Below are 27,102 nucleotides of genomic sequence, written 5' to 3'. Positions count from 1 at the left end.
CTATGGTCATGCCCCACCCCCCACCCCACCGAGGTCAAATACAACCCTGATGAAATCAAGTTTGACACCCCTGCCCTAAGCAATCCATAGGGACTAAGGCACTATCTGAGCCGTGGTGGCGAAGTGGTTAGAGTGCAGTACTGCAGGCTACTTCTGCTGATCACCGGCTGCCAGCAGTTTGGCAGATCGAATCTCACCAGGCTCAAGGTTGACTCAGCCTTCCATCCTTCTGAGGTTGGTAAAATGAGGACCCAGATTGTTGGGGGGCAATATGCTGACTCTGTAAACTGCTTAGAGAGGGCTGTAAAAGCACTGTGAAGCGGTATGTAAGTCAAAGTGCTATTGCTATCTGTCCACCCTGATCCAGTCCAACAGCCTCCAGTACCAGAGAAACTTAGCTCACTGCCAAAACCTGAATGCAGTCAAGATATCAATCCTCTCTCTCTCTCTCAATGTCTTGGCACCACAGAGAACCAGCTGCAAGGATGGCTCAGGAGCCCCAAACAGTTCTGGGACTTACCGTATTTTTCGGAGTATAAGACACACCTTTTTCCCTTCTAAAAGGGGGTGAAAATTTAGGTGCGTCTTATACACCGAATGTAGCCCTGCCCACCCACTGGCCCCCACCCTTTGGCCTCTGCCTCGTAGCAGTTATCTCCTTGCAAGCAAACAACAAGAAAAAACAACTCCTTTCAGCTTCAGCACATCCTAATTAGCACAAGTTGATTGGATCAGCCTCCCGACTCTCAGCTGATTTGCTCTCAGCTGTTTTGCGCAGGGCTCTACTGCTTGCTGCAAAGAGGTAAATTGCTGGAGCAGATTTTTTTTTCCTTGTGCTAATCAAGCTATGCTGAAAATGAAAATGAAAGTAAAGCAGGCTGTTTGCTGCAAAGAGGCAGAGGCAGAGGCAGAGGGAGATTTCTTTTTCTTCTTTTCCTCACCAAAAAAAGGTAGGTGCGTCTTATACTCCGGTGCGTCTTATACTCCGAAAAATACGGTACCTGCCCATTTATGTTCCTCCCTCCCTCCCTCCGCATATGAATTTGAACAAACCTGAAACACGCTACATATGATGTACAGCGACTGATAACCCAGAGAACATAAAATTCACTAACTTCTGAACTCTGCTTTTGTCGTTCGGCTGCTTCTTCTACCGCCTGAGCAATCTTCTCGCGATCTTTGTTTCTCTCTGCTTGCCATAATTCTTTTTCTTGATCATGCAGCTTTTTCATGTTTTCCCTTTCAGCTGTTACTGCTGCTAGGATGGCAGCCTGCAGATCCTCTTTTTCCACCTGCAGCATCAAATAACGAGGGTCAGCGAGAATCTAAACGCAAACATTTCAGCAGTTCAGTATCCAAAATGTTGCCTCTAATGCAGTGGTGAAATCTGAACTGGTTTGCTACCAGTTTGCTGGTCGCGTATGCGCAGTGCGCACCAAAAGGAGGCTTGGGAAGGTAAGTAGAACAGCAGGGGGGATCAGCTGTGGCCCGCGATTTAGCTTCGCTAGAAAGGAGGAAATCCTGCTTTCTAGCAAAGGTAAACCCCGCGACACAGCTGATCATCAGAAATACCGGTTCGGAGGAACCAGTAGGTTTTTCTCACTACCGGTTTGCCCAAACCGGAGTGAACTGGTAGCATTTTACTCTTGCTCTAATCCCTAAAATGTCAACCGTTATTTTGCAGGAAAAGGCCCTCAAGTTCATTTAAATTCATTCTGAAGACTGGGTTAATTTTGGAAACTGAAAACAACTGTTCTCGATAACATTAGATTTCCAGTTTCCATCTTTCTTTAAAACACTTTTTCAGAAGTTCTCTGAACACGGTCTTTATACTGAAATATTTCTGCTGTAAAAACCAATTGGACAAATTATGAACATCAGCCAAAGATTAGTTCCACTTACTAGACTATAAAAACTATATTCTCTATTCATACAGTATGATAGTCTTTTCTTTCTAGCCTCAGAATAACAGGGCAGGAACAGGAAATATTATTTTCAGCACGGCTACTGGGCATTATGCGGTAAGGCCAAGTGAGAAGACGGGGACTGTTTTTCCTCATCTCGTGTCCTCACCTACATAAAAGGAGAAAGGATGGCAAAGGCAGACAGGAGGAGTGGCTGGGAGTTACACCAGGATTGGAAACTAAAATTTAACAACAGTGGCACAAGATAATAATAAATATAGTAATAAATATATATAATAATATATTATTATATTAATTATAATATAAAACAATTAATATATTTAATGTAATATAATAAATATAATATAATATAATATAATATAATATAATATAATATAATATAATATAATATAATATAATATAATATAAATTATATATATTTATATATATATATATATTTATATAAATTTATATATATTTAGTTATAAATTTTTATACACACACACACACACACACACACACACACATATATATATATATATATATATCAAATTTATATTTTGCTGATAAAGAAATAAAGGGAGACTACTATAGATCTATTTCAAGCTTTTTAGCTTTCATCAGCTAGCCATACCCTTACTTGGATTCGAATTTGGACGAATTCAACTGCCTAACATGCAGGAAGCCCAAGTTCGAATCCAAGTAAGGGTATGGCTAGCTGATGAAAGCTAAAAAAGCTTGAAAGCTAAAAAGCTTGAAATAGATCTATGCCATCCCTCTGCTAAATTCCTAATTCCCACAGCACTGTCTTATGTCTAAGGATATTTATTCATGTAGCAGGGCTGTGTATTGCTATTATTCTTTTTATACTTCCTATTACCTTCTCATATTGGTAATCTTATGATTATATCACTTTATTGTTTGTACCTTATGATTTATTATTGATCACTTTGTTGTATGTATGTGCACTGAGAGCTTATATATGTCCAATTGCGCTTGGCCAATAAGGAACTCTTCTTCTCTTCTCTTCTCTTCTCTTCTCTTCTCTTCTCTTCTCTTCTCTTCTCTTCTCTTCTCCTCTCTTCTCCTCTCCTCTCCTCTCTTCTCTTCTCTTCTCCTCTCCTCTCCTCTCCTCTCCTCTCCTCTCCCCTCCCCTCCCCTCCCCTCCCCTCCCCTCTTTAGCCTAGTCTAGTCTAGTCTAGTGTAATTTTATATTCTATTCTCAGCCTGAATTGATTGTTCAAAATACCTTATTCTCAAAATATCCACTATGTAAAGCTTTCCAGAGTGGGGCCCCACCATCTAAAGTACTCAGTGCTTATTAGAATGACTGAAGGGAAACAGAAGAAGTTTTTCTCTTGCTTCTAGGACTTCTGTTTTTGTTCTAATATGGTTTGATAAGATAACAGGTATCAAGAAGAACAAAAACCCAGCAGAACAGTAACTCCCCCTCCCTCATTAAGAACTCCAGATTCCAGATATTTAGAACTGAATAACAGAGTTGGAAGGGACCTTCGAGGTCTTCTAGTCCAACCCCCTGCTTAGGCAGGAAACCCTACATCACTTCAGACAAATGGTTATTCAATCTCTTCTTGAAAACTTCCAGTGTTGGAGCATTTACAACTTCTGGAGGCATGTTGTTCCACTGATTAATTGTTCTAACTGTCGGGAAATTTCTCCTTAGTTCTAGGTTGCTTCTCTCCTTGATGAGTTTCCACCCTTTGCTTCTTGTCCTGCCCTCAGGTGCTTTGGAGAACAGTTTGACTCCCTCTTCTTTGTGGCCGCCCCTGTGATATTGGAACACTGCTATCGTGTCACCCCTTTTACTTTTACATTTACTTGCTGCAGTCCCAACTTCTCCTCCTCCTCGAAGTCAAAAGCAACAACATCAAGGGGAGCTTCAAAAGGTCCCCCAGAGACAATGTTTGCATACTAAGATACCTTTGCAGCTGTTGCCAAAGCCTCCTTATTACGTTCCCTTTCGTTCTCCATGCATTTTTCCAACATTTCCTGGAAACAAAGCACAGTAGAAAGCATTACAAGCCTATAAAAATACCTTCCAAAGCTTGGCTGTCCACAGAAGCCAGAGGCTTTGTCAGAATGATGAAAAGAAGCCTTGTAACAACACGTGACACAACAACACAACCACAAAAGAGGCCGAGCTGGTGGTGTTGTGACACCCGTTTCGTCATTCGTCCATCCCCTCGTTTCTCTCTCGCAAATAATTCATCTTCCAAAGAATTTAGTTCGCTTTAAGTTTTTCTTTCTAGAACATCTAAGCCTTCTTAAGACGACACTCCATTCCTTCCAGATTATGCTATCTGGAAAGACCACAGCTGGCCAACCAGCTGCCGGAACAGAATTTGGAGTCGGCATCTATGATGCTCAAATCTGAAGTCAGCTGAAGTGAGAGAGAGAGAGATCATGGAAACCCATTTGTAGTTTAGTGATGAATCAGAGTAGGAAAATGAAGTTTGTTCCCCTTCTCTTGACAAGCCAGACCTAGAAAATGTCCCTCTAGAAAATATTCTGGATTCTATTTCAGAATTTTACATGGATGAATAATACGCCCAGCTGTTCTGCCACAGAGTATTATTTACAGGTCCTCAAGAAGTGGGGAGAGACCTCAATAGATATGTGTTGCTGTAATGTTTATTAACTTTTTACCCCAATTCTATATTTATGAGGTATGTTTGGGAGGCCCTTTGCCCTAAAAGGCAGCCTAAAAGTAATTAATATCAATTAAAGATGATTTAAGTAAATTATGATTGACAAGGGGAGATTATCCTGCAGGGATGGATATGCGAACTCTGGTCTTAAAAAAGAAAACCAAAATGAAGGGAAAAAGGGAATGAAATATAAAGGTGCAAAAACTTCTTAATGGTGGAAATAAATTGCACCATATTAGCTGTTGCAGCTGCATCCTAACAGCTACAGATTTATTTCTTCTCATAGATCGGGGTTGGGAATTATGGCCTGTGGACTTCGACTCCCAGAATCCCTAAGCTCAGGAAGCTCAGGAATTCTGGGAGTTGAAGTCCACAGGTCATAAAAGGGCCACAGTTCCCTACCTCTGTTTTAGATAAACCCAATCTAAGGAAATCTACTTTTGTCCTTGAACCCTCTTCCCGTCTCAAGGCCTTCTGCTTAGATGTTGCATCCTTGCGAAAGAAAATAGGGTTTAACCTCTGAAAGATTCTTCCTGGTTGTCAATGACATACCTTCTTTTAAATGGTGCAAGAGCTGCAGCCCTTAGAAAGGGACAAGTACCTTGTATTCCTGTGATTGTTGCCACAAGGAGTCTTTGGTTTTTTCTTCTAAGATTTTCCGCTCTTCTTCCAACATATCAAGCAGCCTTTGATGCTAAAGGAAGGAAGGAAAATGAAGGGGAAGGGAGAGGGAAAAGAGAAGGGAAGATGAGGGAAGATGTGAGAAGGAAGGGAAGGGGAAAAGAAAAAAAGAAAAGAGGAAAGAAAAAAGAGAGGGAAGGGAAGGGGAGAAGAAAGGAAAATAAAATAAAAGGAGGAAGGGAAGAAGAGAAGAAAGGAAAAGAATAAAAGGGAGAAGGGAAGGGGAGAAGAAAGGAAAATAAAATAAAAGGGGGAAGGGAAAATAAAATAAAAGGAAGAAGGGAAGGGGAAAAGAAAGGAAAAGAATAAAAGGGGGAAGGGAAATAAAAGGAGGAAGGGAAGGGGAGAAGAAATAAAAATAAAAGAAAAGGGGGAAGGGAAAATAAAATAAAAGGGGAAGGGAAGGGAAAATAAAATAAAAGGAAGAAGGGAAGGGGAAAAGAAAGGAGAAGAATAAAAGGGGGAAAGGAAATAAAAGGAGGAAGGAAAGGGGAGAAGAAATGAAAAGAAAAGGGGGAAGGGAAAATAAAATAAAAGGAGGAAGGAAAGGGAAAGGGAGAAGAAAGGAAAAGAATAAAGGGGAAGGGAGGGGACGGGAAGGGAAGGGGAGAAGAAAGGAAAATAAAAGGGGAAAGGGAAGGGAAATAAAAGGAGGAAGGAAAGGGCAGGGAAGGGAAGAGATATTACATTTATATAAAAGGCAGAGAACAAATAAAACCAACCCTTGTGATCTTCAAAGTTTATAACTGGTTTTATTCATGGATATCCACTGGGATGGCAGCGGGGGAAGTGACAATAGCACGTCATGTCATGGTATCATCAGGCAGATGACAACAGGAAGTGCTTCAAGTCATTGTGGCTCTATCTGAGAGGTCTTTGTGCATTAGACAGAATATACTATGAAAGTACCCTAGAGTCCTTGATGTGCACAGTTTCCTCAAGGAACTGTTCCTCAGACTGCCTGCCATCCTCAAGAAGGACACCATGATTCAGGTAACAGCAGAAGGAAGGAGCTTTGAAAGTCAAATAGAGTCTTTGGGGGAAATTTGGGTGATGACAAGACAGAGATTTTGAAATTTATTTACCATTTATATTTAAAAATCACCCATCTCCCTCAGAAAGTGAATCTGGATGGTGTACAAATAAACATAAACAAAACAGCTTTATACAAATATTAACGAAAAGAACTAAAAACAGGAATAAAATTATTAAAATTCCAAAAGGAGGAGAGCGGTTTCAGGGCGCTAAACAGCCCCATGGCTGCATACGCTTCTGTGGGCCCCAAATGAGTCAGAATAACCCTTAAAACAAAGCAATAGCCAGTGAGAATCCTCTAGACTAGGGGTGTCACTAGGGGTGTCTTGCAGACCGGATGCGTCAAGTACAGGCCACACCCACCCCAGCTCCGCGAAGGGGGGAAACGTCACGTGACAGCAACGTGACGTGATGAGTTTGACACCCGTGCTCTAGACCTACTCAAAATCTTGGCAGCTCTCATCTGAACTTCTACTGAAGTTCCCAACCTTCAAAGCTTCATAATTTCATCCATCATAATTTCAAGCTGCAAAAATGGATTTCTATTACAATATAAATTGCTTTGTGGATGTTCCCCGCTCAGTTTTTTTGGGGGGACAGTAGGTACGTTTGAAATGTTCTGGGCATTTATTTATTTTTTAAATTAGATTTATATGCCGCCCTTCTCCGGAGACTCAGGGCGGCTTACAATGTGTTAAGCAATAGCCTTCATCCTTTTGTATATTTATACAAAGTCAGCTTATTGCCCCCACAAACTGGGTCCTCAATTTACCTACCTTAGAAAGGATGGAAGGCTGAGTCAACCTTGAGCCTGGGGAGATTCGAACATGCAATAATTGCAGACAGCTGAATGTTAATAACAGGCTTTTAGTCTCTTGAGCTATCCAGGCTCCTTTTCCTAAAATAGCCACCACAGAAGAAATAGAAGAAATGCTTTTGTGGTGTGGAGACAATAACTTGGTCCTTAACAGCAATAAGACCAAGGAGCTTATAGTGGACTATAGAAGGAATAGATCAGACATCCAGCCCTTGGTTATCAATGGAGATGGAGTGGAGCAAGTGGCCAGTTTTAAGTTTCTGGGTGTTATCCTAAAAGAGGACCTGACCTGGGGCACTCACATTGCAGCACTGGTCAAAAGGGCCCAGCAGAGATTATACTACCTGAGACTTCTCAGCAAACAACAGCTGAATGAAAAACTGCTGGTGACCTTCTACTGCTGCACCATAGAGAGTATTTTAACTTACTGCACCTGTGTATGATTTGCCAATTGCATAGTGGCTGATAGGACAGCGCTCCACAGGGTTAACGCCATTGCCCAGAGGATCATTGGTTGCCCTCTCCCCTCCTTGGAAGAGCTTTATAGCTCTCGCTGCCTTAAGAAAGTTCAAAACATTCATAAAGATCCATCTTATCCTGGGTGTCCTTTTTTTTTTTTTTAAACTATTACCATCTAACAGATGGTACAGGTCAGAGGTGGGTTTCAGCAGGTTCTGACCAGTTCTGGAGAACCGGTAGCGGAAATTTTGAGTAGTTCGGAGAACCGGTAGTAAAAATTCTGACTGGCCCCACCCAGGGGTGAAATGTAAAATCTGTTACTACCGATTCTGTGGGCATGGCTTAGTGGAGGGGGGGGGGTTAATGTGACTGGGTGGGCGTGGCCATTTTTTTTTTTTTTAACTTTTCAAAGCATCAGGAACTGCCGATCAGGAACTCAGCTGGGATCGTCAGAGAGGCTCTTTTAAAAATGCCTCTCTGCCGATCAGGGAACTCAGCTGGGAACATCAGAGACTTTTCAAAGCATTTTTTTTTTACCACCTCTTCGGCCAAGAGGTTGCAGGAAAAAATGCTTTGAAAAGCCTCGGATGATCCCAGCTGAACTGCGCGATCATCGGAGGCTTTTTTTTTTTTTACTTTTAAAAGCATTTTTTCATCGGAAGAAGTTGTAGAAAAAATGCTTTTAATTTTTTTTTTAAAAAAAAAAGCCTCTGATGATCGTGCGGCTCAGCTGGGCATGGTGGGGGGGGAGGGATTTTTGTTACCCGTTCTCCGAATCACCCGCCGCCATAGCTACCGGATCGGGCGATCCGATCCGAACCAAGAGCATTTCACCCCTGGCCCCGCCCCCATCTATTCTCTGCCTCCCAAGTCCCAGCTGATCGGGAGGAAATGGGGATTTTGCAGTAACCTTCCCCTGGATTGGGGAGGGAATGGAGATTTTACAGTATCCTTCCCCTGGAGTGGGGTGGAAATGGAGATTTTACAGTATCCTTCCCCTGCCACGCCCACCAAGCCATGCCATGCCATGCCCATCAAACCACACCCACAGAACTGGTAATAAAAAAATTTGAAACCCACCACTGGTACAGGTCAATAAAAACAAGGACAAACTAAACTAAACAATGGTTAAATTAGGTGGAGGAATAAGGAAACAAATGGGAAGATATAAATTGTGGAAAGAAAACTAGGTACCTCTTTATGTTAAATGTAAATAAAGTATTTAGACTAAGAGAATATATATATATATGATATACTAGAAATATATGTATAAAAGATAAAGGTAAGAAAGAGAGAATGTATAAATATGGATTACTGATGCAAAGATGTTGAAAAGAAGATGTAAATATCTGTTTTTGTTTGTTTATTTTTTAAAAACTCTTTAATAAAAATTATAAAAACAAAACAAAACAAGGACAAATAGGCTGAAAAACAGCTTCTATCCCAGGGCAATAACCATATTGAATTCTACGGTATAGTACAATATCGGGTTTTCAATTTCAATTATATAGAATGTAAAGGATGTACGTTTGTGTTTTTATTTTTATAGTTATAATGTACACTGAAGACGGCATTTAATTTTGTTGTACCATGTGCAATGACAATAAAGTCTTTGACTTTCTTATTTCATCAAGCTGGCCTGACCTAAGTCTTTTCCCCTTTTTAAATGGAAATTTTAAATTTGGTTTTAAATTATTGGGGTTTTAAATTTGTTCGGCCAAATTATTTAATTCGTTTTAGTTTATTTTAAATTTTGTATCTGTATGTTTTATTCTATGGCTGTTCACCGCCCTGAGTCCTTCGGGAGTAGGGCGGTATACAAATTCAATAAAATAAAGATAAATAAATAAAATAAAAAAGTAAACTATAAACGATAGCCAAAGCCCAGGTTGATCAGACATCTCCTGGTGTATTTTTGGACACAGAGAGGAGAGGAGATAACCTTTATTGTCATTTATTTTATTATGAGCAACAGTAAAACAACAGCCCTCAATGCATATGAAAACTCCTACAGTTATGCTGGAAAATGCAACAGGTCCTAGCTCAAGAAGGAAGAAAATTAAGATGAAACAACTTTTGCCTATGGGAAAGAAAAAATAAAGTTTTTTTAAAAAAAAACTACTGCAAAAAAAACCCCCAAAACAAAAGTTCAGACACAGGTTACTTTTTTCCTGCTAGCTGTTTCGAGCAACTGCTCCAGATGAAAATGTTTGATGTAGAGTCAAAGATAAATACAGTCCCTGTGGTTTTCCTTGATTCTTGTTTAAAAAAGAAAAGAAAAGAAAAGAAAAAATCTATTTCCTGGAATGTGAGTCAAAGAAAATAATGTAAATAGATTGAATCATGTTCATAAGCAGGTACATTTTTTTCAAAATGAAGTCTGCGTTTCAGGAATCATCACCATGCAACTCAAGAGACCCTGTTGTGAAGTCACACTGTTACCGAGAAATATCACACACACACACCCCAAATCATTTGAACAGGTTACTCAAATCTAATCCATCAACTTCTACAATCTATGTTTACAACCAGTAAGTTCCAAATAAACAGCAGAAATGAAAAGAAGGGGGGGGGGACACATGATAGCAGTATTCCAGTATTTGAGAGGCTGCCACAAAGAAGAGGGGAGTCAATTTATTTTTCAACGCACCAGAAGGCAAGACAAGAAACAATGGATGGAAACTAAAAAAGCCAACACAGTTCTGGGCTGCATAAACCGAGGAATAGAATCAAGATGACGTGAAGTGTTAATAGCACTTTATAATGCCTTGGTAAGGCCACACTTGGAATAGTGCATCCAGTTTTGGTCGCCACGATGTAAGAAAGATGTGGAGACTCTAGAAAGAATGCAGAGAAGAGCAACAAAGATGATTAGGGGACTGGAGGCTAAAACATATGAAGAACGGTTGCAGGAACTGGGTATGTCTAGTTTGATGAAGAGAAGGACTAGGGGAGACATGATAGCAGTGTTCCAACATCTCAGGGGCTGCCACAAAGAAGAGGGAGTCAAGCTATTCTCCAAAGCACCTGAGGGCAGGACAAGAAGCAATGGGTGGAAACTGATCAAGGAGAGAAGCAACCTAGAACTAAGGAGAAATTTCCTGACAGTTAAAACAAGGAATCAGTGGAACAACTTGCCTCCAGAAGTTGTGGATGCTCCAACACTGGAAATTTTTAAGAAGATGTTGGACAACCATTTGTCTGAAGGGGAGTAGGGTTTCCTGCCTGGGCAGGGGGTTGGACTAGAAGACCTCCAAGGTCCCGTCCAACTCTGTTATTCTATTCTAATCAAGGAGAGAAGCAACCTGGAATTGAGGAGAAAGTTCCTAACAGTGAGGACAATTAACCAGTGGAACAGCTTGCCTTCAGAAATCGTGAGTGCTCCATCACTGAAGGCTTTTAAGAAGAGACTGGACAGCCACTTATCTGAAATGGTATAGGTTCTCCTGCTTGAGCTCTGGACTGGACTAGAAGACCTCTAATGTCCCTTCCAGCTCTATTCTGATTAACTTGATATCTTCTTCAAAAATCATGGCTTCACTTCATGCCAGAAAGTGTTTTTAAAAATGGACTTTTCTAGCTATATTAAATACGACTTTAGATCCGTGCCTTGATGTCGTTGGTATAATACATATGTTTTTCATTTATTTATGCTTTATTACTTTTAAAATAGTAACAGAAAAAGGGGGGGAAAAAACCAAACAAAAGAAAACACAAAGATACATAATCAAAAACATACTTAACAAGTGCTTAACCATAAGTGAAAAAAAATACAACAGAAAAGAATTAAAAATAGTTTAATATCTTGTTACAACAGTAAACATTTATAATGTTATATATAACTAACTAATGCAAACGTCATGCAGATATTCTGTATGTATGTGCGCAGATAAATAATGCTAATTATAACTATTATAATTAGCTAATTCAAACATGCAGATATACTGTTTCTATATGTGTGTATAAATAATATACTTGTATAACTAGCATAATGTTCTAATGCAAACATTATGCAGATATACTGTTTCTATGTGTGTGTATAAATAATACACTTGTACAACTAGCATGCTTTTTTTTTTAATCTACTGCAATTTGTGTAAATGAGTCCTGGTATGTCACAGTACTTATCCATACAAATTCTACATCTACAGGCAATCTGCTCATAAGTAGCACATGTGATCAGTTCTTCTTAAAACTGCCCAGAATATCATCGGACTCCAGCTACCAGCCCTGGACGACATCTTCGAATCTCGCTGTTTGAGAAAGTTGCATAACATTCTCAGAGACTCTTCCCGTCCTGTTTACAATCTTTTTGGACTGTTGCCTTCTGGCAGAAGATACAGAACAATTAAAACTCGGATCACATATTTTCTGAATAGTTTTTATCCCAGAGCTATAATTGCACTCAACAATGAACTAAAGGGCCACCATCAGTGAGCTGTTGGACAGCATTACTTGGTCTGTTGTGTAGATGTTTGGGTGGTTTAGGGGTGGGTAATTGTGGTGGGTGTGAGTGTCTATGGGGATTGTTATGTGTGTTGGATCTGGTCTTTGGGTGTTAAGTGAATTTTGCTGTATGGGTATACTGTGTATACACTTCTTCTTCTTCTTCTTCTTCTTCTTCTTCTTCTTCTTCTTCTTCTTCTTCTTCTTCTTCTTCTTATTATTATTATTATTATTATTATTATTATTATTATTATTATTATTAGTCCAATTTATATGCCGCCCTTCTCCGTAGACTCAGGGCGGCTTACAATGCATTATAGCAATAGCCTGCATACTTTTTTGTATATACCTGCTTATTAGGGCTTTCGCCCCCCCCAAAGCGGTATTGTTCTATACAAAGTTGGCTTATTGCCCCCACAATCCAGGTCCTCAATTTATCTACCTCGAAAGGATGGAAGGCTGAGTCAACCTTGAGCCTGGTGAGATTTGAACTTGCACTAATTGCAGGCAGCTGGTAGCTAAGTGCTAGCACTTAACAGCACTTTAGTCCGCTGCACTACCAAGGCAATAAAGATAATGACAATAAAGTTGTTGTTGTTGTTGTTGTTGTTGTTGTTGTTATTATTATTCCATTCTGATTGGTTTAATGCATATGCAATTGTCAGCATTAGAAGTGCAGATCTAATCATGATGATGTCACATGCTCCATGACATCATCGGAGACCTGAAATGATGACACGATTCACGGGACTGCAAGGTCTTCCATATTCCCCTCTCCCATGCTGAGATCTGATTGGCTGTTTCCCCCAGCTGCAACTCTCCAAAACACAAGGCCAGCTGATGGGAGGGGGGGGTCATCTAACTTGAAGAAAGGCGAAGAAGACATAGATGTAAGGCAGAGGTGGAGAATTATGGCTCCTTTTATGACTTGTAGACTTCAACTCCCAGAATAGCTTAGCCAGCAAGGAATTATGGGAGTTGAAGTCCACAAAAGGGCCATAGTTCCCCATCCTGAGGTAATGGATTGTGTCAATGATCTTGGGGAAAGAGAGGAATAGATGCCACCTAGGATGCAATCAGACAAGGGAGCCCCCCAGTGGCTTAATGGTCCCAAGAAGGAAATTTAGGAAGGACCTGCCCTTAATAGATCAAGCAGGTAGAAGTAGAGCTGAGACATTTGTGCCTTCACAGTTGCAAGATTCTGTTAATGTAATTTAACAATGAGGTAAAATGAATTCCTTTTGGTAGTGACAGATTTTATTTTCCTGGGCTCCAAGATCACTGCAGATGCGGACGGCAGCCAAGAAATTAAAAGATGCTTGCTCCTGGGGAGGAAAGCTATGGCAAATCTAGGCAGCATACTAAAAAGCAGAGACCTCACCCTGCCAACAAAAGTGCGTATAGTCAAGGCTATGGTTTTCCCAGTTGCAATGTATGGCTGTGAAAGTTGGACCATAAGGAAGGCTGAGCGCCAAAGAATTGAGGCCTTTGAACTGTGGTGCTGGAGAAGACTCCTGCGAGTCCCTTGGACTCCAAGGCGATCAAACCGGTCAGTCCTCGAGGAGATCAACCCTGACTGCTCTTTAGAAGGCCAGGTCCTGAAGAGGAAACTCAAATACTTTGGCCACCTAATGAGAAGGAAGGATTCACTGGAGAAGAGCCTAATGCTGGGAACGATTGAGGGCAAAAGAAGAAGGGGACGACAGAGAACGAGGTGGCTGGATGGAGTCACTGAAGAAGTCAGCGTGAGCTTAAATGGAGTCCAGAGGATGATAGAGGACAGGAAGGCCTGGAGGAACGTTGTGGTCGCGATGGGTCGGACACGACTTCACAACTAACAACAACAAAGAATAAATTCATCTGAACCTGGCACCTGTCTGGCTGATCAGTCTGGTCAGCCTGACATGGTATGCAACAGCACCAAGTTTCCACCTCCTTCTTAAAGAGATCAATTAATAGCAATAGCAATAGCACATAGACTTATATACCGCTTCACAGTGCTTTACAGCCCTCTCTAAGCGGTTTACAGAGTCAACCTATTGCCTCCAACAATCCGGGTCCTCATTTTACCCACCTCGGAAGGATGAAAGGCTGAGTGAATTTTGAGCCTGGTGAGATTCGAACTGCCAAATTGCAGGCAGCCGGCAGTCAGCAGAAGTAGCCCTGCAGTACTGCATTCTAACCACTGTGCCACCCGGCTATTTAAAACAAATTAAAACAAAAAGGCAAAATGGTAAGCAAAGTTAGAGAGAGAGAGAGGGAGGGAGGGAGGGAGAGAGAGAGAATATATATTACGTGTGTCTATATGTGTCTTTTTCTTTCCCAAGGGCCTAATTTTCTCTTTCCCAGATTATGTAATATCCCCAGATTATGTAATAGTTTGAAATATTTCTGTTTTAAGTGCAACATCAATGTGCAATGACCAATATTTGGAACCGACGAAGTCAAATCAAGAGAGTGTAAAACACGCAAAAGGATAAACTTGTTTTCGTATATGAAGAGTTTCAGTTCTCAGAAATTTTAAGAAAATGGCAAAAGGCATCTTCAGGTAGAAATGTGTATTTTGCACAGATTTTTACAGATTCACTATAATACAATGAATCTGTAGTTGAGGATTACATATATTCTTTTCCCCAAGCTTCTGTTGTTCTATCCCAAACAAAGGGCAAGAAAAAAAAAATAAGGTTTTCAATAGCTTTAAAATGTCTGGGTATTTTATATATATTTGATGGGAATTAATTAACTCCACGGGGGATTCAAGAAATCAATGCCTTCCAGATGCCTTAGAAGTCTAAATTTATATTCCTCGATGTTTTTTTGCAATCAATTACCACTAAACAAATGTTCAAAAATGCAAGCACTGCCCCATTAAACAAATTCCCTCCTACGCTGATCTCTTTAAGAGCATGGAAGCTCACAGTTTCAACAAATGAGACAAGATTATGGCTGGTTTTATAGGTCTTCTCTTCCATTCCATTTTTAAAGGATCTTTTAAACAAAACATTGCACCAAAAACATGCAACAACTCTTAGTAAGATTTACTGGTCAAGAATGTTCTTCAATAAAATTCCTTAAGGATTAAAGGGGGCAGAAGAATGTAATCCCATTTTTAGAATTAATTACTGCATTTTCTATTCCTAAATTTTCTTCTGGGGTTGCTGGTGTGAGATCACAGTTCTGCCCTGACTCACAATCAATTAATTATCTACACTCAGACTTGTTCACCGTAATTAATTTTCTGAGTGTCTGCACTCCCATTGCTATTTATCACTCAGCTAATTCAATTTAATTCAACCCCACGTCCAAACCAGCTCTGGGCAAATCATATTATAGTAAGCTTATGACTTTGTAGACTTCAACCCTTAATCCATTTTTCTGAACCAACTGGCTGATGATGAATTCGGAAGACAATGAGGTCTGGTCTCTTCCTTTCAGCACAACAACTTGTCTTTTGAAGACAATTTCAAATATATCCTTTATCACTTATGAGCATCTTCAGACCAGGGGTGAAATCCAGCAGGAGAACCGGTAGCAGAAATTTTGAGTAGTTTGGAGAACTGGCAAATACCACCTCTGACGGGCCCCAGAGTGGGGTGGGAATGGAGTCTTTGCAACATCCTTCCCCTGGAGTGGGGTGGGAATGGAGATTTCGCAATATTCTTCCCCCAGGAGTGGTGAGGGAATGAGGATTTTGCAGTATCCTTCCCCTGGAGTTGGGTGGGAATGGAGATTTTGCAATATTCTTCCCCCAGGAGTGGAGAGGGAATGAGGATTTTGCAGTATCCTTCCCCCGGAGTGTGGTGGGAATGGAGATTTTGCAATATCCTTCCCCAGGAGCGGGGAGGGAATGAGGATTTTGCAGTATCCTTACCCTGGAGTGTGGTGGGAATGGAGATTTTGCAATATCCTTCCCCAGGAGCGGGGAGGGAATGGGGATTTTGCAGTATCCTTACCCTGGAGTGGGGTGGGAATGGATATTTGAAGGCAATATCCTTCCCCTAGGAGGGGGATGGGGATTTTGCAGTATCCTTACCCTGGAGTGGGGTGGGAATGGATATATGAAGGCAATATCCTTCCCCCAGGAGTGCGGAGGGAATGGGGATTTTGTAGTATCCTTCCTCCAGGAGTGGGGAGGGAATGGGGATTTTGCAGTATCCTTCCCCTGCCACGCCCATCAAGCCATGCCCACCAAGCCACGCCCACAGGACCAGTAGTAAAAAAAAAATGAATTTCACCTCTGCTTCACACACTTGAAGAACAAGTCCATCTAACATAGATTTCTTGGTAGAATTTGCATGAACAGATTCAACTCGGTTCCTGACACAGCAGCTTCAGCTAATTCAATTTGGAACGTTCCAAAACTTCCTTGCAATTCCATTCCCACCCCCACCCCCACCCCCCCACCCATTTCTAAGAGGGAACTATTTTTATTATCAGTTTCAATTTTTCATCCCTTATTTCCGACATCCATTCACATACCCGTCCGGCCCCTTTAATTTCTCTATATTTATTTATAAAATTTGCACGGTCACCTCTATTACGCCTGATAATCATAGCATGTGATACCCGCAGCCCTGTTTCATAAGAACAGAATCAATAGGAACCCACAAAACCACACAGAATATCATGTATTCCACTCCAGCATCTCACCAATTCTGTGTTTGCTGGTTCATTTCCATCCTAGCCCAAAGCTGGGTGAACAGCCAAGTCTTCAAAACTCTTCAGAAGGTCAAAACTGATGCCTTTCAATACAATTTGCCCACATACACTTAAGGAATCCATTATTGGTACACTTCCCTTTAGGGCAGGGGTATCAAACTCAAGGCCCGGAGGCCAGATCTGGCCTGCGGGGTACTTAGATCTGGCCTGTTGGGCTGCCATGGAAACAGCAAAGGACCGGCCCACGGTGCTTCAGCCAGCAAAAACTGAGCCCTACTGAGCTCCATTTTCGCTGGCAGAGGGTTACAGAAGGCCGTCCCAGCCTAAAACGGAGCTCGCGAGGGCCACACGCAGCCCTCCCAAGCTCAGTTTTCGCAGGCAGAGGGTTGCAGGAGGCCGTCCCAGCTGAAAACAGAACTCAGGAGCCCGTTTCCGCTGGCAGAGTACTCGGGCTACCACAGGCGCTCTGGATACGAGTGATGTCGAGCTGGCCACGCGGACCCTTGACCATGTTAGGAAATGACAATAACCTCACTTTTTGGGTTGGCAATATATAAAACCTCAATATAGCTTTAAGACTGTATTGCCGTATTGCATCATTGGTTAGCTCTGTAGCCAATGTCCTTAAGAGGGAGCTTGAAACATGGTTTGTTTCTCTCTGCTGATCTGTGCTGATCGTTACTGCTATTTGCTGTGTTTGCTACTGTTTGCAACTGTTTATTATGTATGACTACGACAACTGGTAAGAAGACTTTGTTATTGGAATATCCCTGTACTATTGTTTAACTATCTACTGCTTTATCTGTGTATGACCTGGACTGTTTATTGGACTGTGCCTTATTACTATTACTAAAAGTAAACACAATTCAGTGTATCTCTGTGTTGGCTGTGATTATTTGCAACTGCTCTCAGTCGCTTTCAAGTGCACATCCTTGTTACTCTAGGGTTGCTCTGCAAATTCCTCAACAGACCATGTCCCCCCGACCCCCCGAGATCAAACACAACCCTGATGCGGCCCTCAATGAAATCGAGTTTGACACCCCTGCTTTAGGGAAATGAGTACAAACAGATCTTGACTTACGACAATTGAGCCCAAAATTTCTGCTGCTAAGTGAGACAGTTGTTAAGTGAATTTTGCCCGACCTTTCTTAACACAGTTGTTAAGCACATTACTGCAATTGTTAAGTTAGTAACACTGTTGTTAAGGTCTACGGAGATTCTCAGTCATCCGGGACATGTTGTGCTTTTTCAAGAGGCGACTGGACTTTCTGGTTTTTTCTTCTGAAGACGTTTCACTTCTCATCTAGGAAGCATTTTCAGTTCTGACTCAAGACGGTTGTTAAATGAATCTGGCTTCTGACTTTGCTTGTCAGAAGGTCGCAAAAGGGGACACTTCAACTGTCATAAAGACGAACCAGTTGCCTTTTGATCACGTGACTTTGGGGATGCTGCAGTGGTCGTGTGAAAAATGTCTCCTTTTTTTTTTTAAGTGTCGTAACTTCAGTCACTAAACGAATGGTTGTAAATCAAGGACTACTGTGTTTCCCTGAAAATAAGACCCTGTCTTAAATTTTTTTGAACCCTGAAATAAGCACTTGGCCTTTTGGGGGGGGGGAGGTCTTATTATTTTGGGGTGCATGGAGGAAACCAGAGGAAATGGCAGAGACCGGCTGCACATGTGTTTAAATATTTTTGGGGAGGGCTTATTTTAGTGCATGCGCTCAAAAGCCCGATTGGGATTATTATCAGGGGATGTCTTATTTTAGGGGAAACAGGGTACCTGTAGTATGTTTCCAATTGTCGAGCATTTCACAAAATAGTCTGCACTCTTGCAGAGTTTTATTATCCTTTTTCTATATTCTCACAACCCTTATAGGTATTTTCATCCATTCTTCCTTGACACAAACATTTACGAGTATACCTGTCACTTCTGTGTTCAGCACATCCTTGCTATTCATCAATCTCCAAAGCGCTCCTTTTCATTATTCACTCATTTCAGTCATTACTTTCATTTTTAATTCTAATAACTCTGCTGAAAGCTCCTTGTTTGGGTCTTTTCATCTACCTCCAGTTTTGTTTTTTTTAAAAAAAATTCCATTAAAAAAAGACTTTGCATTTTCTTTGCCTCGTTCAATATTTTTTTGCTCGTGACCTCTTTGCCAATTTTCCTAGGAAATGTCTTATTTTTCCTGTTCAAACATTGTAAGATACCTTCCTCTCATCCTCATGATTTGCAGCCATCGTTTTCTTAAGTCTAATTTTTTTTTTCATCCACAGCCTCTTCCCCTTCATCCCACGTATTTTCCATTAGCATTTGCATAATTCAACATAACTCCCTGGCCCAGTAATATAATTTTCTTCGCTCCGATCCCTGCAATTCCGTGACTTCTATCCAAAACTAACTTGTCTTTTCATATCCTTTCAAACAGGACACACACACTTCTTAAGGTTGTTTTGTTTTCATTCTAGTTTGTTTGGCATCTTTCCTTTCTTTCCATGCCTTCTTTTCTCTAAAGATCTGCTCTTGGGGCTGCTAAAACATGGTTACATCCAGCAGGTTCTGACAGGTTCTGGAGAACCGGTAGCAGAAATCTTGAGTAGTTCGGAGAACCGGCAAATACCACCTCTGGCTGGCCCCAGAATGGGGTGGGAATGGAGATTTTGCAGTATCCTTCCCCTGGAGTGGGATAGGAATGGAGATTTTGCAGTATCCTTCCCCTGCCACGCCCACCAAGCCACACCCACCAAGTCACGCCCATAGAACCGGTAGTAAAAAAAATTTGAATTCCACCACTGGTTACGTCCCACATTCAGAACCTCTCATTAATCTTTACATCCTTCCCTAATTTTCTCAATCGATTTGGCACAATCCTTTGGATTTACAGCTATTCACACGCCGTGTGTAAGAGATGACCAAGTTGAGCCTGAAGGAGTGATCAAATCTGTCATCAGTCTTGAGTCCCTTCGCATCCACAAGAGATCTAAGTCCAGCCCATCTTGAATTGCGTTGACCCTTGTCTACCGCCAATTTGCTTTGACTGTTAGTAGAGCAGATTTTTGTAGAGAGTTAGCATTGTTGTGGTCCGCAGGCAGCCTGCGGAGTTGGCAGCAGAGTCGAACAGTGAGGAGGTTGGGGAGGAACATGGGCCAGTCCTGGAGTCTGGGGAAGGCTCTGATGAGTGCTCTGCGTTGGAGGCAGAGATGGAACCAGAGCCATCTGGTAGTTATGTGCTGTCTCTGGAGCCTCCGGAATCTGACATCAGCGAGGCAGAAGAACAGTGTGAGCCTGTTCCCAGTGTGCGCATGCGCAGAGCTGCCAGAAGGCAAGAACAATTAAGGAAAAAAAGGGTGACTCGGGAGTAAGGCTTGGAGTTGATTGACCCCTCCCATAAGACATAAAAGAGGAGCAAATGGATGTGAGCCTTTGCAGAAAGCAATTCAAGTTCTGAGAAGCTCCGTTTGACTCTGTGCTCCGTTTGGCCTTGCAAAACTAATTGGCAATTAGGTCTCTGGCAGCGTTTCAAGGGAGATAAAGGTGGGTGCTTATCAACATTACCCTGAAAGACTGTATCAACTCGAGCAGACATCTGTCGGAATCTTCACAGACTGTTTGTGAAACATTACGGGCTGTGAATGACCATAATTCACAGCCATCTCAATAAAAGAGGTTTTTTGGGACTAAAATTGTGATTTATGCTTTCTCAGGAAGCCTAGGTCAGAACAAGCATGGAGTAAACTTATAGTCATTTCAACAGCCTTGCTTCCTGATTTCTTTGTGTCTGACAAGGTGTACCTCCAACCAATTTACGTCTAAACCAGGAGTGAAATACTGCTGGATCAGATCGCCTGATCCGGTAGCGATTTTTCCCTGTGGTTCGGCAATCCGGTAGCAATCACCGCCCAGGTGTCATTACTTCCTGGTTTTAACGTGCGCTTCCGAACCGGTAAGGAAGGTAAGTAGATTTCACCCCTGGTCTAAACCATATCTTTGAAACAAGAATACTTTTCACCGAAGAAATAGTCACTAAACAATCCTTCTTCCCATTTATTTCTGACTCTCCAAATAGTCACATTAATTTGTCTCTTGTCCGATTCCCACCCGTCCATTCCACTGATGTTTTCCAACCTGGAGTGTAGTCGTTCAGAATATTACACACATTTTCCCCAAAAGACATTTTGTGGTCCTGCCATTATTACCATTCACAGGACTTGTAACTGCGGCTACCACCGATCTCTGAATTTCTACTTCACAGAAGACCTCGGTTCATACTTTCTCATTTACATTTAGCCCTTTGAATTTATGTAATTAATCTTCCCCTTGCATGTCCCTGCATGCATTCATCAACCCTACTCTAGAAGTTCAGACTGCCTTCATTCAATGTTACATTCGCCCCTTATTCTCTTCATTGCATAGACATATAACCAAGCTTCCTTCCTTCCTTCCCCTTCCCTTCCCTTTGCTTCCCCATCCCTCCATCTCTCCATCCATCCTCTTCATTTATTTACTCTTAATTTAATGTTACTTTCTCCCCTTTTATCTTCATTGCATAGACATACAACCTTCCTTCCTTCCTTTTTTCCCTCCCTCCTCCCACTTTCCCTTCCCTTATCCATCCATATCCATCCATCCTCGTCATTTATTTACTCTTCATTCAATGTTACATTCTCCCATTTTTCTTCATTGCAGACATATAACCTTCCTTCCTTTCTTCCCTCTCTCCTCCCACCTTCCCTTCCCTTATCCATCCATTCATCCATATCCATCCATCAATCCATCCATCCATCCTCTTCATTTATTTACTCTTCATTCAATGTTACATTCTCCCATTTTCTCTTCATTGCATAGACATATAACCTTCCTTCCTTCCTTTCCTCCCTCCTCCCACCTTCCCTTATCCATCCATCCACCCATCCACCCTCTTCATTTATTTACTCTTCATTCCAACTTGTAATCTTCCATAAGTCATGGTCATTCTTGGATGTACACAATGATACTGACTTCTACTTCCCACGAGGCCTTTCAAGAAGATGGAAAAGAGGTAGACTAGTTCACCTGTGCCGTAGTCACACCTGTGCCTCGGGCAGTCTTCCCTTCAAACAGGAAGAGTACTATCAGGGACTTTGGGACAAAATTGTGCATATATTCTACAGCAGCCGTACTCATTGCTCTTTGCTTCTGGTTGCAATTCAAGGTGTTTGCATTCATTTACTAAGCCATTCAGCCTGTGGATGCACCTTTTACCTGGACTACAAATGTGTTCTTGAATTGTTACCACGGATATTTTTCCTGTACAATCCTGCTAATACTTGAGCCTTACAGGATTCGGCAGTACAAGTAGTCCTCGATTTACGACCACCATCGATCCCAAAATTTCTTGCTAAGTGAGACATTTGTTAAGTGAATTTTTCCCCATTTTACAACCTTTCTTTCCACTGACATTGTTAGGTTACTAACACGGTTGTTAAGTGAACGTGGCTTCCCCATTGACTTTGCTTATCAGAAGGTCGCAAAATGGGACATTGCAACCGTTATAATTATGACTCAGTTAGCAAGTGTCTGAATTTTTATCACATGACTATGGGGATGTTGCAACGGTAGGGTAGCAAGTGTGAAAAATTGTCATAAGTCACTTTTTTCCAGTGCTGTTCTAACTTTGAACGGTCACTAAATAATAACAGAATTGTCAAGAGTCTGTTGCAAAAACAAATCCAGAAGCACACACAGATAACTGAATCAGCTGGATTCATTAACTTCTTTATATTCATAACAACACATAAAGTATATGTGTCGGATTGTCGAGCGTGGGGTCTCGACAGTATATTTACAATACCCACAGTGGATTCTTCAGCTCAGATCAGCAGACATGTTCACACACAAGAGTACAGCAGAGAGACTTAACACGCTTCTTTTTCTCTGCGCAGAATCAGAAGCTGCAGACTAAGACACGCCCTGGCTCCAGTCTGTCTCAGCTCCCAATTGGCTGACCTTGTTACCATGTCTTTCCAGTCATGAATATTCTGACAAGAATAACAGAGTTGAAAGGACGCCTGGAGGTCTTCTAGTCCAACCCCCTGCTCAGGTAGGAAGCCCTATAACCCTATTTCAAACAAATAGTTGTCCAATCCCTTCTTAAAAACCTCGAGTGATGGAGCACCCACAACATCTGGAGGCAAGTCGTTCCACTGATTAATTCTTCTTAACTGTCAGGAAATTTCTCCTAAGTTCTAGGTTGCTTCTCTCCTTGATTAGTTCCCATCTATTGCTTCCTAGCCTGCCTTCATAACCTGTCGTAAGTCGAGGACTACCTGTGTACAAATCAAAGAAAGACAGTTGCAGCATCCCCTTGGTCACGTGATCAAAATTCAGACGTGTGGCAGCTGACTCCTGTTTATGATGGTTTCACTGCACTCGAGAAAAATACAGGTGGACCCTTCAGCTAAAGAGGTAAAAGGTCAATAGACCTTGGCGAAGGATCAGATAACCCCGAAGGCAAAAAGTTTTTGTTCTGACTTTGGAAAGAGATCTTTTGTAAATAAATGGGGGCATTACCTGAGCACTGAACTCCGCACTGGCAACAGGAAGAGCATCCGGCCAGTAAACACTCAGCTCCATTCAGTTGCCCAGACTCCACCCCGCAAGGGATTATGGGGTGGTTAAAAGAAGATGGTTACCTGAGCATTGAGTAACTCTTCACACTTCTGCGCCTGCTTCTCAATGGCAGAGACATGCTGTTTCTCCAAGGCCTTTTCCCGTTCCTCCACGAGCACCTTCAGCAGGGCCTGGAACAAAGCAAAGAGCAGACAATCAGCCCAGGTTTGTGAATTTTCTCTCCCCCACCCCCATTCTGTACAATTTTGTAGAACTAGAGAAGCGAGCATGAATACAACCAGAAGTGGGCTGCTGGGGGTTCGCAGGGGTTCGGGAGAACCTCTAGCTAAGATTCTGTGCAGTTCGGAGAACCCGCAAATCCCACTCCTGGCTGGCCCCGCCCACCCCACCCCTCCCCTCCCAGGAGTCCCCACTTGGCCCGTTTTGGATGTTGGTAAGTGCAGGGTGCGCCCAGAGGCTCAGGGAGGGTGAAAAATGGGCCTACTGGAAGTTCTAGAAGGCCAGAAATGGGGCCGTTTCTGGCCTCAAGAGGGCCTCTGGAGCCTGGGGAGGCCATTTTCACCCTCCCCAGGCTCCAGGAAGGAGGCTCGAGGAAAGCCTCCGGAGCCCGGGGAGGGCAAAAACGCACCCCCTGCTATATTTATTTATTTATTTATTATTTATTAATTTTATTTCTATACCGCCCTTCTCCCGAAGGACTCAGGGCGGTGTACAGCCTGATTAAAAGCATAAAGACAGACAAAATTTAAAAATAATTAAAATTATTAAATGAAAGGCTCAATTTAAAACCCCCAATTTAAAATCCCAATTTTTAAAAACCCAATTAAAATCTTTACCTTGATAGCCCAGCTTGGCGGAACAACAAGGTTTTGAGGGCACAGCGAAATACACGGAGATCAGAGATTTTACGAATTTCTGGGGGCAGCTCATTCCAAAGCGCAAGAGGCCAACTAGGCCACACCCACCATGGCCACACGCACCCAGCAACCGGGCAGAGACCCTCTTGCTAAAAAAAATTTTGAAGCCCACTCCTGAATACAACTGCCTATTCAAGGGCACCCAGAGATTAAACAGAAGGCGTTTTGAAGAGGGATCTTTTAATGAATCTTAATTGAAGTCTGCAACTGAAGTGTTTGTTTCTGGGGCTCCTTGTGAAGGGATGAGTAACAGATAGGGAAAGTGGAGAGTTTTCTGTTAAAGCTTCTCATCTAGCTTTTCTGGGACCACCCAAGATGAAAATCGAGAGGCTCGGTTTGCAGGAGGAGAGTCAGACATATTTCACTGGCTGACAAAACTCCACATCCTCTCAGCAGAGACGGCTACATCCCAGGGGCCAAGCAGGATCTCCACAACCACAAGTCAAGTGAAAACAGATGGAAATTATGACTCGCTTGAAAATATAGAAGCAATGCCCCCAAAACGCCAGTCTCGCTCCAAAACTCGAAGAGATCGGGAATCAGAACTGAAAAAATCTAAATTAGAGCAACCAATCAGCCCGTGTTTTTTTTTTTTTTTTTTTAAAAACACTCAAAAAATTGGAACATTTTTTAACTGTCCATGGCGCAGGGTCTATCCTACACTGGGAAGAGCGGAGAATGAAACACGAAATCCATGCTGCGATCTTCCATTTCCTTTGACTGAGTGATGGCTTTACCACTTTTTCGTACACTTTCCACGGCAGTAGCGTCGAATCTTGTTACCAACCATCTGGGTGATTCCCTTTCGCTCTTTCCTAAAAGCCGTTGACAGATAACAGCGCGATGCACACAAAAAAAGCTAACATTTAAATATTTATTATTTTATTTATTTATTAGTCATATTTCTATGCCACCCACTCTCTGAGGATTCTGGGTGGCTTACACCAAAGACAGTATACTAAATAGCATATTGCCCCCAACAATCTGGGTCCTCATTTTACCCACCTCGGAAGGATGGAAGGTTGAGTCAACCTTGAGCCGGTGAGATTTGATCCGCTGATCTGCTGAACTAGCAGTCAGCTGAAGTAGCTGCAGTACTGCACTCTAACTACTGCGCAACCTCGGCTCTAACCACTGCGCCACCTCGCCACCTTGGCAGATACAATGGAAAACGAAAGTGTTTGAACTTGCAATTAGGCTACCAAAATTTTGGTACGCTTGGGCACATGAGCAGAGCGTTCAAAAGCAACTTATTGGTCATTTTTAATGGGATGCATTGCTGTTTAAACGACAGCCTAAAATATGCAAAATGCTGGGAACAGTTTTTTTCTTTTCTCTTAAGTCATCATGTCTTCAAGTATCATTACATATATATATATATATATATATATATATATATATATATATAAATTTTCTTACTTCTTCGTAGGGTTTATGTGTGTTTTTCTTCTAGCCAGGTTTTCCCTACGTAGCCAAGGTTTTTTTTGTAGCTCCAGCTCAGTAGAATCACATCTACGTAGGGAAAACCTGGCTAGAAGAAAAACACACATAAACCCTATGAAGAAGTAAGAAAATTGATACTGTGCCTTTACAGGGAGGATATGGGTGTGGCCTACTGATGACAGCTAACGAGCTAGAAATGGATCTATTTAGGTCTCCCACCTAGCAGTTAGAGCTTGCTAGGTGTTAGAAAGGAAAAAAGCCCAGAACCGAGTAGATGTGATTCTACTGAGCTGGAGCCGTGGTTCGGCAATCCGGTAGCGATTGCTGCCCAGGTGTTATTATTTCCTGGTTTTAACCAGGAAGTAATGTCTTTTTATCTTCTGTGCACGCGCAGAAGGTTTTGCACATGCACAGAAGGTGTGCGCCAGGGGTGGGTTCTAAATTTTTTTACTACCGGTTCTGTGGGTGTGGCTTATTTTGTGGGCGTGGCTTGATGGTCATGTGACAATTCTTTAGGATTTAGCAGAGGTACTGGTCTACCAAGCTTTTAACTGCTTTCAGAGCTGTACCGGTCTACCCATTTATTTTTGCAGGCACTGGTCTACCACCACACTGCCTTTTAACACTGATCAGCTATAGGGCGGCCCTTTGAAGCCTCACGGCAAGAGTTTAAATAGTTTTTTTCCTTCTAGCCGATCAGCTGGGATCAGGAGGCAGCAATAAATTGGGGGTGGGGCCAAATAAAAGGTAAGAATAACGCGGAGGGGGCAGGGGGGCAGAACCAGTTCGGTGATGTCATATCGTCACTGCTACCGGCTTGGCGGAACCAGGCAGAACTGGGAGTGACCCACCACTGATGTGCGCGCATACATGAAGCGCGCCCATGGCGCGTGCACTTCCGAACCGGTAAGGAAGGTAAGTAGATTTCACCCCTGATATGCAGTTCAAAGAAGTGCTTCCCCAAAAAAATGCTTTCGTCCAAATACTTCGTTCTATATTATATAGCGATGGCAAACCTATGGCACGCATGCCACAGGTAGCACTTAGAGCCCTCTCTGCGGGCATGCCAGCCGTCACCCCAGCTCAGCTCGGCATGTGCGCGTGCCTCCCGCCAGCCAGCTGATCTTTGGGTCTCTGCTGTGCTTGTGTGGGGGGTGGGGCACATGCACGGGGGATGCTTACATTGCATTTTGGGGTTTCGCGTGGCAACCTGTTTTGGCTCCCAGGTTGGTGCAGGAGGCCTTCCAGGCCCGAAATGGGGTATGGGGAGGCCCCCCCCATGCCCCATTTTGGGCCTGGAAGGCCTCTTGCACCAACCTTGAAGCCAAAAACGGGTGAGGGGTGGGGGGGCACATGTGGGGGGGGGAGGTCGCACGCGCATTGCCTTTCAGCACACAACGACAAAAAGGTTAGCCATCACTGTTATATCTTTTCCCTCTTTTTAATTTTGCTAATTTTAATT

The 27,102-nt window shown here is 42.3% G+C and overlaps 1 protein-coding gene across 3 annotated transcripts in view; it reads right to left on the bottom strand.

Annotated features, from left to right (window-relative positions):
• Window positions 1-27,102, bottom strand: part of CCDC91 (coiled-coil domain containing 91) — a 138,273-nt gene that overhangs the window by 42,538 nt on the left and 68,633 nt on the right. For all 3 annotated transcript variants that reach the window (XR_015728787.1, XM_060684135.2, XM_087873312.1), the window contains 4 exons: window positions 23,343-23,450; window positions 5,175-5,267; window positions 3,846-3,914; window positions 1,116-1,292 (listed from right to left, as the gene is read on the bottom strand). Coding sequence is in view for 2 of the 3 variants with exons in the window: in XM_060684135.2 (XP_060540118.2) it covers window positions 1,116-1,292; window positions 3,846-3,914; window positions 5,175-5,267; window positions 23,343-23,450 (447 nt within the window). In the remaining variant the exon portion in view is untranslated. The remainder of the gene's footprint in view (window positions 1-1,115; window positions 1,293-3,845; window positions 3,915-5,174; window positions 5,268-23,342; window positions 23,451-27,102) is intronic.

Source organism: Pantherophis guttatus, chromosome 7 (genome assembly GCF_059756535.1).
Source record: "Pantherophis guttatus breed Tessera chromosome 7, ASM5975653v1, whole genome shotgun sequence".
Taxonomy (NCBI): domain Eukaryota; kingdom Metazoa; phylum Chordata; class Lepidosauria; order Squamata; family Colubridae; genus Pantherophis; species Pantherophis guttatus.
The sequence above is the reverse complement of the archived record's forward strand: the minus strand, read 5'-3'. Positions and strand labels throughout refer to the sequence as shown.